The sequence below is a fragment of the Pseudochaenichthys georgianus genome, unplaced genomic scaffold (assembly GCF_902827115.2).
Source record: "Pseudochaenichthys georgianus unplaced genomic scaffold, fPseGeo1.2 scaffold_1156_arrow_ctg1, whole genome shotgun sequence".
Lineage (NCBI taxonomy): Eukaryota > Metazoa > Chordata > Actinopteri > Perciformes > Channichthyidae > Pseudochaenichthys > Pseudochaenichthys georgianus.
The window spans coordinates 17,501-30,000 of NW_027262101.1; the positions used below are offsets into that span (position 1 = coordinate 17,501).

Below are 12,500 nucleotides of genomic sequence, written 5' to 3' on the forward strand. Positions count from 1 at the left end.
GCCCCATAGAGTAAGTGTATCCTTAAAGGAGGCTCCAACTGATGCATGTTTTTCAAAATAAGAGCCCCATAGAGTAAGTGTATCCTTAAAGGAGGCTCCAGCTGATGCATGTTTTTCAAAATAAGAGCTCCATAGAGTAAGTGTATCCTTAAAGGAGGCTCCAGGTGATGCATGTTTTTCAAAATAAGAGCCCCATAGAGTAAGTGTATCCTTAAAGGAAGCTCCAGGTGATGCATGTTTTTCAAAATAAGAGCCCCATAGAGTAAGTGTATCCTTAAAGGAAGCTCCAGGTGATGCATGTTTTTCAAAATAAGAGCCCCATAGAGTAAGTGTATCCCTAAAGGAAGCTCCAGCTGATGCATGTTTTTCAAAATAAGAGCCCCATAGAGTAAGTGTATCCTTAAAGGAAGCTCCATCTGATGCATGTTTTTCAAAATAAGAGGTCCATAGAGTAAGTGTATCCTTAAAGGAAGCTCCATCTGATGCATGTTTTTCAAAATAAGAGGTCCATAGAGTAAGTGTATCCTTAAAGGGGGCTCCAGCTGATGCATGTTTTTCAAAATAAGAGCCCCATAGAGTAAGTGTATCCTTAAAGGAGGCTCCAGGTGATGCATGTTTTTCAAAATAAGAGCCCCATAGAGTAAGTGTATCCTTAAAGGAGGCTCCAGGTGATGCATGTTTTTCAAAATAAGAGCCCCTCCACGCATCAATACAGCTAGTGCTATAAATGCCTAGGAAATGTGAGCACCACACGTGTGATGTGTGTGTGTCTGAGTGTGTGTGTGTGTGTTACCTGGAGGGTGTGTTGGGGTTGCTGGGGTCCCAGGCTCCGCTCTGGCCCGGCGTCCTGCTCCCATCATGCAATGGGGTTTGAGAGCCGTAGTGAGGCGTGCGGCTTCCAGCTGGAGGAACAACGTGAGAAATATGTTTTATTTCACGAGAATTATAAGTAACTTTTTAGCTACAGGGTTTAAACGTATAGAAATAGAAATGCTAATGTAAACACACAAAGACCAAATTAAAGATGAACATATATACATATTTGGGTCATATATAAATATTAGATATGTGTACATGTATGTGTGAAAAGTGTGTATTTTATGTCCAGTACTTTGTGTCAAATAAAGATAATTATTCCCCCTCTCACCTTCCTGTACGGGCGTCTGAGAGCCGTACATGGGCGTTCTGGATCCCGTCCCGTACATCGGAGTCTGGGAACCGTACATCGGGGTGCGGCCGTGAGTCGAGGTCTGCCCGCTGTGCCTCTTAGCCCCCCTGAGGTGGAGAGGATGGAGGTCAATGTGAGGTTAGAGAGACGGTTAAAGCACACACATCCTTCACTCAAGTAGAAGTACATATACTCGTGTTTAAAAATACTCTGGTGAAAGTAGAAGTACTGACTAAACTTATTTACTCAAGTGAAAGTAAAGAGGCTTTGAAGTGTCCTTCAGTAGAAAGTACCCATAGCTAGCAGCTGCTTTAAAGAGTACCTGACCTCCCTTTATATTAATAGAACAATAATGTCATTGTTAGCTAATGAATGTTTCCATGGTGACCAACGGCAACATGACAACGTTTCCATTGGTCCCTCTTCTTTAGAGAAGACCAGGAAGTGATGGATACACGGATCGTGTTCCAACCAATAGGCACGCAATGTATGTGTATGCATGGTCCTTGTTGAAATAAATACATAATAATAATGTTTCGTACATGGTGGTGAGGCGCTGTCGATCCACTGAGATGGTCTGACAGGTCGAGTGCAGCTCAACACGCGCCGTGGACTCTGTGGCGTCCTTCACCACCCCAATGTATCCTGGGAAATGTAGGAAAATGCATCATTCATTTAAAGACAATTAGGACAGTTAAATACTTATTTTGGACAAAATGAAAATGTTTTTGACACTAAATGCAAACAATTAATCTTCATCTGATTATCTGATTTATCTGAGTGAATGGGAAAATGTCAGAAAGAATATCTGAAAAAAGGGTGATTTTTTCCAAAAGTTGTCAAAAAATAAATGTTTTAAAAAAACTTGAAAAATATGACAAACAGAAAAAAGTGTCCGAAATGAGAATACAAAAAGTCTTAAACGTGTGAAAAATGTCTGAACAAATTGTCCGAAAGTTTCGGTACCGCTTTACAATAAGACCACCATGATAAAGAGTTTACGAATAGTTTGTAATTAATTAGGTTGTGAACACTTTATAAATCTGTGAGCGACTGTGACCGGTTGCTTGCCAAATAGTGAGCCCACATGTATCTGTACTGTAAGTAGCCAATATAAGGCTTAGTCATCTTGCTAAATAGTGAGCCCACATTTATCTGTACTGTAAGTAGCCAATATAAGGCTTAGTCATCTTGCTAAATAGTGAGCCCACATGTATCTGCACTGTAAGTAGCCAATATAAGGCTTAGTCATCTTGCCAAATAGTGAGCCCACATGTATCTGCACTGTAAGTAGCCAATATAAGGCTTAGTCATCTTGCCAAATAGTGAGCCCACATGTATCTGCACTATAAGTAGCCAATATAAGGCTTAGTCATCTTGCCAAATAGTGAGCCCACATGTATCTGCACTGTAAGTAGCCAATATAAGGCTTAGTCATCTTGCCAAATAGTGAGCCCACATTTATCTGCACTGTAAGTAGCCAATATAAGGCTTAGTCATCTTGCTAAATAGTGAGCCCACATGTATCTGTACTGTAAGTAGCCAATATAAGGCTTAGTCATCTTGCCAAATAGTGAGCCCACATGTATCTGTACTGTAAGAAGCCAATATAAGGCTTAGTCATCTTGCCAAATAGTGAGCCCACATTTATCTGCACTGTAAGTAGCCAATATAAGGCTTAGTCATCTTGCTAAATAGTGAGCCCACATGTATCTGTACTGTAAGTAGCCAATATAAGGCTTAGTCATCTTGCCAAATAGTGAGCCCACATTTATCTGCACTGTAAGTAGCCAATATAAGGCTTAGTCGTCTTGCCAAATAGTGAGCCCACATGTATCTGTACTGTAAGTAGCCAATATAAGGCTTAGTCATCTTGCCAAATAGTGAGCCCACATTTATCTGCACTGTAAGTAGCCAATATAAGGCTTAGTCATCTTGCTAAATAGTGAGCCCACATTTATCCGTACTGTAAGTAGCCAATATAAGGCTTAGTCATCTTGCCAAATAGTGAGCCCACATTTATCCGTACTGTAAGTAGCCAATATAAGGCTTAGTCATCTTGCTAAATAGTGAGCCCACATGTATCTGCACTGTAAGTAGCCAATATAAGGCTTAGTCATCTTGCCAAATAGTGAGCCCACATTTATCTGTACTGTAAGTAGCCAATATAAGGCTTAGTCATCTTGCCAAATAGTGAGCCCACATTTATCTGTACTGTAAGTAGCCAATATAAGGCTTAGTCATCTTGCCAAATAGTGAGCCCACATGTATCTGCACTGCCAAGCCTTATATTGGCTACCTATATTACTTTGTCTCCTTCATCAGCCAGCATCCTTGGTATCTGTAGCTCACTGAGTTGATTCTCGCTAAGTAGTCAATATAAGGCTTAGTCCTCTTGCTAAATAGTGAGCCTGTGTTGATGTTAGAACTGGTTTATAAATGGTTCTTAATGATTAATAAAGTGTTTACAACCTAATTATCAACCCTCTATGAATCCGTTATAAGGGTGGTCTTATTGTAAAGTGGTAGCAAAGTTTTAAATGTTTAAATGTTTGCAAAATAAAGTATGATACATGTTGACAAATGCCAGAAATAATCTTTAAAAAATGCATTTCCACCTCTGGAGTTTAATTTTAAAAATAATAACCGCTTAATAATCTTTAATGTCTCCAGTGTCTCACCTTTGTAAGGACCCTGCGAGATGCGGACGGTTTGACCAATCAGATCGTTGTCTCTTCGTCCTCGGCCCCGCCCCATTCCTCCTCCTCCTCCTCCTCCCCCCCCACCTCCTCCACCTCCACCTCCTCCTCCTCCACCTCCACCTCCTCTCTGTGGAGAACCTGCAGAACAAAAAACACAGTTCATTAAAAACCCTTGAATTGATATCAGTGTAAGCAGCGGCGGCCGCTCAGACATTTAAAACCAATTCTATGACATAGGTTTGAGCAAGCTCTCTGATTGGTCAATAGGCGTGTTTGATTCCACGATCAAACAACGATCAAATAGAACGTGCCTAATCACAAAGTATCCAGTGGCCTACACACGCCACCAGCCTACCGAAACTACTTCCACGAGCCTACATCGTGTGGTTGCCATAGCAACGTTTAGCGACACACACTGTTATACATTGTCTCTCGTTGGAAATCGGTAGCTACAAAATGTCAGATTTTAAAGTTAACTTTGATTTGTTGGGGGGCCTCAGTATTGATGAATGGTTGGACATGGACACAGACAGAAAGATGTGGAGCTTTCTGCCGGTCCGGGACACGCCATGAAACGGCCACTGGAGGAAAGCTCTTCCTATAACGTAGTCCTACCCGTGAACACCATGGCACCACGGCAACAAAGTCAGGGCATGGAGTTCATGGAGAGCTGTTTCAAGAACTTTTAATGGCAGCATGAACATCCACCTTCATTCTGAACCCAACATGTGTCAGCACCATGGACCGCCTGATTTGATTTGTTGCGCAATTCCCACACAGTGATTACTCAGATATTTAAATAGCCTAATTCAAGAATTGTTTTCAATACATTGTTTTCAATAAATTGGTTAATAATATATTATTTACTATAATTATATCAATAACTGTAAGCGGAGTAGCAGGAGTGTTTGATTGATCGGCTATCGTTACCATGGGAACTACTTTCTGACGGAGATTAACTCGAGCAGAAAGCGTAGGTTTGTGAGCAAATTAGCCACATTATGAAGTTATTTTACGATATTGTTGATTACAATGATAGTTTGTGTTAGTGTGTTAGAATCGCAATCATACACGAGAGGCCGTTCTTGAACGTCATTATTGGTACGACAGTACTGCGGCAGGACCGAGGCGCTTCGTGTATGATTGCTTAATTGAACAACACGTGTTTTTCTTTCATATTGCCACACTTGGTAACCGTTTAATTATAAAAGCAATAGCTCACGACAGGCCGTGATATACGGTCATTATATCTCAGCTAGGGGGGGGCCTGCTTAAGTATAATGTTTTTATAATTGTTATGCTCTGACGTGTGTATGCTGTCTTTGAGGCATTGCTTGTGACTTGGGGCTGTAATACATTCAGCTTTGCTGCATTGGAGTGTACTCACTTCCTCCCCCGTGGTGCATGGGGCTGGTGATGCGAGGACTCATGGGAGCGAACCCTCCCACCGTGAAGTTGGTCACGTCTCGGGGCTGAAAGAGTTCACAGAAGGACAGAAGGGAAGTCATTTCAAACGTATATTGAAGGAAGCATCACATGAGGGTTTAATTAACACCGTACGTCCATTAATAATTATTATTATTTTTTTTTTTTTGTTTGTTATTATTTATTTTTTTTGGTACTTTGTTATAATTATTAATCTGAGTGAAAAAAAAAGAAAAAAAAGGAGAATATATATATATTATTGTTATATATTTGTTTTGTTTCTGACATGTTCAATAAATTGACTAAACTAAAAAATTAATGACTAAAAGCACGAACACGCTCTCCTTCCTCTGCACGTGTATATATTAGGGTTGCCAGAAACTGACCATGATCAAAATCGATTATTCGGCAGCCCTGGCGAATAATAATCGATATTACCCTTTTTACCTGCCGCTTTGTTCATCTTTAGTCGCACGTGTGGGTGAGAGGGAGAGGGGGGGTGGGGGCGGTGTGAGGGAGAGGGGGGGTGGGGTCGGTGTGTAGCAGCTGCAGCAGCAGTCTGCTCTGCACAGGCTTCCTCCAAGTTTACAGTAAAACAAACTGGTGGTGTGACCAATGGCCATTTACAATTATTAATACTATTACTATTATTAGCATATATTTATATTTATATATATTTTGGTTGAAACTAAGCCAGAAAAAAAAAAAATACATAAATAATAAAAAAAATATATATAAATAAAATCGATTTTTAAAAATAATATTCGATGATGGAGACTGTAACGAATAATGGAATAATCGCTGGCATCCCTAATATATATGCGTCAGGTGTTGGTTCTAGAGAGATAAGTATGAGTACTGTGGCGCTATATAAATGAGAACATGACGCCCGTATACAAGATGGCACCGCGGACGTAAACAGGAATTACAGATTAGTATTGACGACAGGGTTGTGTATATAACAACAAAGCTTGTGTCATGAAGGCGGCTGCCAACGTTATGAATGCCTTCGTCCGGACCCCATGTGGTGAGAGCCGCACTGAATCACTGCAGGCAGACACATCGTCTCACTTAGGAACGTGTTAGCATCCTCCATCTTTAAAGCCACCAGTGGGGTGTTTACTGACGTGAAACAAAACGTATAAATCTCTTCAGCTCGTGTTAACCACAGACCTGATATAAAACACATTCAGGAAACCATCGACGTGAAGCGGAGGGGACAGTGAGGGGACAGTGAGGGGACAACCCCCGACTCATGTCAGGGTTTAGAGGTCCCCTATCATCCTGTCTTTCATCAACATATCCAGAGCCTGTCTCTGATTGGCTGAAACACCAAACGGATCATTGCAGCATTACCCATAATCCCCTCTGTTTCAAGAGGGGACACATGTTGAAGAAGAGGGGACACATGTTGATGTAGAAGAGACATGAAGAAGAGGGGACACATGTTGATGTAGAAGAGGGGACACATGCTGATGTAGAAGAGACATGAAGGAGAGGGGACACATGTTGATGTCGAAGAGACATGGAGAAGAGGGGACACATGTTGATGTAGAGGACACATGAAGAAGAGGGGACACATGTTGATGTAGAAGAGACATGAAGAAGAGGGGACACATGTTGATGTAGAAGAGACATGGAGAAGAGGGGACACATGTTGATATAGAGGAGACATGAAGAAGAGGGGACACATGTTGATGTAGAAGAGACATGGAGAAGAGGGGACACATGTTGATGTAGAGGAGACATGAAGAAGAGGGGACACATGTTGATGTAGAAGAGACATGAAGAAGAGGGGACACATGTTGATGTAGAAGAGACATGAAGAAGAGGGGACACATGTTGATATAGAGGAGACATGAAGAAGAGGGGACACATGTTGATGTAGAAGAGACATGGAGAAGAGGGGACACATGTTGATGTAGAGGAGACATGAAGAAGAGGGGACACATGTTGATGTAGAAGAGACATGAAGAAGAGGGGACACATGTTGATGTAGAAGAGACATGAAGAAGAGGGGACACATGTTGATGTAGAAGAGACATGAAGAAGAGGGGACACATGTTGATGTAGAAGAGACATGGAGAAGAGGGGACACGTGTTGATGTAGAAGAGACATGAAGAAGAGGGGACACATGTTGATGTAGAAGAGGGGACACATGTTGATGTAGAAGAGACATGAAGAAGAGGGGACACATGTTGATGTAGAAGAGACATGTAGAAGAGGGGACACATGTTGATGTAGAAGAGACATGAAGAAGAGGGGACACATGTTGATGTAGAAGAGACATGTAGAAGAGGGGACACATGTTGATGTAGAAGAGACATGTAGAAGAGGGGACACATGTTGATGTAGAAGAGACATGAAGAAGAGGGGACACATGTTGATGTAGAAGAGACATGTAGAAGAGGGGACACATGTTGATGTAGAAGAGACATGGAGAAGAGGGGACACATGTTGATGTAGAAGAGACATGGAGAAGAGGGGACACATGTTGATGTAGAAGAGGGGACACATGTTGATGTAGAAGAGGGGACACATGTTGATGTAGAAGGGACACGAAGACTCATTTCCCCCCCCCTCTCTCCAACAGCCCTGGGTTGTGTCTCACTGACCTTTGACCCTCCGGCCAGCACCAGGTGTCGGGTCTTGCAGACGAACATGCCTCCGTTCTCCACCAGCTTCTTACAGTGGAGGAAGGCGAACCCTCTGAACAGATGACGGATCTCCCCCTCGCGACCCTGAGGAGGAAACACGAGACAGACCTTAGGTGCTGAGACACTTCATGAGGAAACCAAACTACAACTGCAGAAAAGTAGGCAAGTACATTTTCCAGCACAATCCAACAGCAGGCAATTCAAAGGGCTTCACAAAACCAACCAATACGACTCAAGAGCTGCCCTGAACTTTAACTTTACCCTGAACTTTACCCTGAACTTTACCCTGAACTTTACCCTGAACTTTACCCTGAACTTTACCCTGAACTTTACCCTGAACATTACCCTGAACTTTACCCTGAACTTTACCCTGAACATTACCCTGAACTTTACCCTGAACTTTACCCTGAACATTAACCTGAACTTTACCCTGAACTTTACCCTGAACATTACCCTGAACTTTACCCTGAACTTTAACCTGAACTTTAACCTGAACATTAACCTGAACATTAACCTGAACTTTAACCTGAACTTTAACCTGAACATTAACCTGAACTTTAACCTGAACATTAACCTGAACTTTAACCTGAACTTTAACCTGAACATTAACCTGAACTTTAACCTGAACTTTAACCTGAACATTAACCTGAACTTTACCCTGAACATTAACCTGAACTTTAACCTGAACTTTAACCTGAACTTTAACCTGAACATTAACCTGAACTTTAACCTGAACTTTAACCTGAACTTTACCCTGAACATTAACCTGAACTTTACCCTGAACTTTAACCTGAACTTTAACCTGAACTTTAACCTGAACTTTACCCTGAACATTAACCTGAACTTTACCCTGAACTTTAACCTGAACTTTAACCTGAACATTAACCTGAACTTTACCCTGAACTTTAACCTGAACTTTAACCTGAACATTAACCTGAACTTTAACCTGAACATTACCCTGAACTTTAACCTGAACATTAGCCTGAACTTTAACCTGAACTTTACCCTGAACTTTACCCTGAACATTACCCTGAACTTTAACCTGAACATTACCCTGAACTTTAACCTGAACATTACCCTGAACTTTAACCTGAACTTTACCCTGAACTTTAACCTGAACATTAGCCTGAACTTTAACCTGAACTTTACCCTGAACTTTAACCTGAACTTTACCCTGAACTTTAGCCTGAACTTTAGCCTGAACATTAACCTGAACTTTAGCCTGAACTTTAGCCTGAACTTTAGCCTGAACTTTAGCCTGAACATTACCCTGAACTTTAACCTGAACTTTAACCTGAACATTACCCTGAACATTACCCTGAACTTTACCCTGAACTTTACCCTGAACTTTAACCTGAACTTTACCCTGAACTTTAACCTGAACTTTACCCTGAACTTTACCCTGAACTTTACCCTGAACTTTAACTTTAACCTGAACATTACCCTGAAGTTTAACCTGAAATGTAACCTGAACTTTACCCTGAACTTTACCCTGAACTTTAACCTGAACTTTAACCTGAACTTTAACCCGAACTTTAACCCGAACTTTAACCCGAACATTACCCCGAACATTACCCCGAACTTTAACCTGAACTTTAACCTGAACTTTAGCCTGAACATTAACCTGAACTTTTCCCTGAACTTTAACCTGAAGTTTAACCTGAAGTTTAACCTGAACTTTACCCTGAACTTTGACCTGAACCTTACCCTGAACTTTAACCTGAACATTACCCTGAAGTTTAACCTGAACTTTACCCTGAACATTACCCTGAACATTAACCTGAACTTTACCCTGAACTTTAACCTGAACTTTACCCTGAACTTTAACCTGAACTTTAACCTGAACTTTACCCTGAAGTTTACCCTGAACTTTAACCTGAACTTTACCCTGAACTTTAACCTGAACTTTAACCTGAACTTTACCCTGAACTTTAACTTTAACCTGAACATTACCCTGAAGTTTAACCTGAAGTTTAACCTGAAGTTTACCCTGAACTTTAACCTGAAGTTTAACCTGAAGTTTACCCTGAAGTTTACCCTGAACTTTAACCCGAACTTTAACCCGAACTTTAACCCGAACTTTACCCTGAAGTTTAACCTGAAGTTTAACCTGAAGTTTAACCTGAACTTTAGCCTGAACATTAACCTGAACTTTACCCTGAACTTTAACCTAAACTTTAACCTGAACTTTACCCTGAACATTACCCTGAAGTTTAACCTGAAGTTTAACCTGAACTTTACCCTGAACTTTACCCTGAACTTTACCCTGAACCTTACCCTGAACTTTAACTTTAACCTGAACATTACCCTGAAGTTTAACCTGAACTTTACCCTGAACTTTGACCTGAACCTTACCCTGAACTTTAACCTGAACATTACCCTGAAGTTTAACCTGAAGTTTACCCTGAACTTTACCCTGAACTTTGACCTGAACCTTACCCTGAACTTTAACTTTAACCTGAACATTACCCTGAAGTTTAACCTGAAGTTTAACCTGAACATTACCCTGAACTTTAAACTGAACTGTAACCTGAACTTTACCCTGAACTTTAAGTATAATTCAACTGAAAAACCAAAATAAATAAATATATATATAAAAAAAAAGAAAAGTAACAACAATAATACAAAAATAATCGTTTTATTTCCATTACGTTGTTTTCGTAATCGTTGCAAGCCATAATCGTAATCGCGATTAAAATACGATTAGTTGAGCAGCCCTACCCTGCTCCAGCGTTTCCGCCAGGGGGGCGTCTTTGGAAAAAAAGTTTTTAGCGCTTGAAATGACGAAAGGGAAAAAGGACACCCCGCTGTTGGAGGGGAGAAGGAGGCTGGTGGGATTCTTTTCGGAGAAGAACATTTCAGTCAAACTAGCCAAAACCAATAATTTGTCATTTTAGTATATAAATAGATAGGATTATATCTTGTCCTTATTTGATGAAACACAGGTTGAATGATTGAGAAGCTTTGCAGAGAGTATCTGGTCAGGTTTGTGGTGTTTTACCTGTGTTTTGGCCGCATTGCTTCCCTTCTGATGAAACAATGCATTCGCTCAGACCACGGGTCAGACCACGGGTCAGACCACGAGTCAGACCACGAGTCAGACCACGAGTCAGACCACGAGTCAGACCACGAGTCAGACCACGAGTCAGACCACGGGTCAGACCACGGGTCAGACCACGAGTCAGACCACGAGTCAGACCACGGGTCAGACCACGGGTCAGACCACGGGTCAGACCACGGGTCAGACCACGAGTCAGACCACGGGTCAGACCACGGGTCAGACCACGGGTCAGACCACGAGTCAGACCACGGGTCAGACCACGAGTCAGACCACGGGTCAGACCACGGGTCAGACCACGGGTCAGACCACGGGTCAGACCACGGGTCAGACCACGGGTCAGACCACGGGTCAGACCACGGGTCAGACCACGGGTCAGACCACGAGTCAGACCACGGGTCAGACCACGAGTCAGACCACGGGTCAGACCACGAGTCAGACCACGAGTCAGACCCCGAGTTAGACCACGGGTCAGACCACGAGTCAGACCACGAGTCAGACCCGAGTCTTCCTGACAGTTCATATTGTGCCGCTGCCCGGTGTAATTCAAATGTACCGCTGCGCGCAGCACAGAAACAGCTGCTGCCCTGCAGCAGCACCGGAAGTGGAACTGCTGGGAGAAAAGCTGACTATCAGAGATGTAACGTTATCTTTGATAATATCTCGTCGAAACGAAAGTAAAGAGAGATTTTGGCATAGTTTTTATTTAGTAAACTACATTTTCGTCTCGTCAACGATTAGAGATGTCCCGATCACGTGATCGGGGATCGGAGCCGATCACGTGATTTTCAAAAAATCGGGGATCGGGATTTATTTTTTATTTTAATAAAACATTTTTTTTTAATTTAATGTTACAAAACAAAAATGACCATGTTCACGTCTTAAAGTCATCCTGAGGACTTAGTTTTGGTTTAAAATTACACAACATCATGTATGTGTTGCTTCTTTTGGGCTTGTTTTCAGACCTGGTTGCTTATCTCTCTCAAAGCAACAGAGTGGGCGCAGTGTCTAATAGTAGCAGTAAGCTAACGAGAGGCTACGTCCAGCTGGTGACTCGGGAGTCGGGACAGAGAACATGTCAGGAGTTTGGAAGTATTATGAAATTGAAAGCGAAGGCAGTGTAACAGCCAGATGCAATGTTTGCAAGGCAGAGGTTCCGCGTGGTGGAAAGAACAGAGCTACGTTCAACACGACCAATCTAATACGCCACCTGAGAAACGAACACCAACAACAACACGGCGAGTACACAGCGGCCACTCGGGTAACGGCACTGAGACAACCGACACTTTCAGAGACTTTTAAAAGGAAAGAGAAACTGCCCCAGAACAGAGAAAAGGCCAAAACAACAGCCAAGATAGCTGAATTCATCGCGTTGGATGACCAGCCGTTATCTGTTACCTTTTTTTTCTCTTAATGCATTGCATAAAGATCGGATCGGGAAAAATCGGTATCGGCAGATTGTCAAAATCAAATGATCGGAATCGGATCG

At 42.0% G+C, this 12,500-nt stretch overlaps 1 protein-coding gene across 1 annotated transcript in view; it reads right to left on the minus strand.

The window, feature by feature from the left end:
* The window catches only part of supt5h (SPT5 homolog, DSIF elongation factor subunit), a gene marked incomplete at its 5' end in the record, with an annotated part of 27,723 nt that overhangs the window by 5,286 nt on the left and 9,937 nt on the right, over nt 1-12,500 (minus strand). Inside the window, 7 exons of the mRNA XM_034076964.1 lie at nt 794-902; nt 1,148-1,275; nt 1,711-1,813; nt 3,850-3,957; nt 3,991-4,008; nt 5,258-5,342; nt 7,912-8,037. Coding sequence (XP_033932855.1) covers nt 794-902; nt 1,148-1,275; nt 1,711-1,813; nt 3,850-3,957; nt 3,991-4,008; nt 5,258-5,342; nt 7,912-8,037 — 677 coding nt within the window. The remainder of the gene's footprint in view (nt 1-793; nt 903-1,147; nt 1,276-1,710; nt 1,814-3,849; nt 3,958-3,990; nt 4,009-5,257; nt 5,343-7,911; nt 8,038-12,500) is intronic.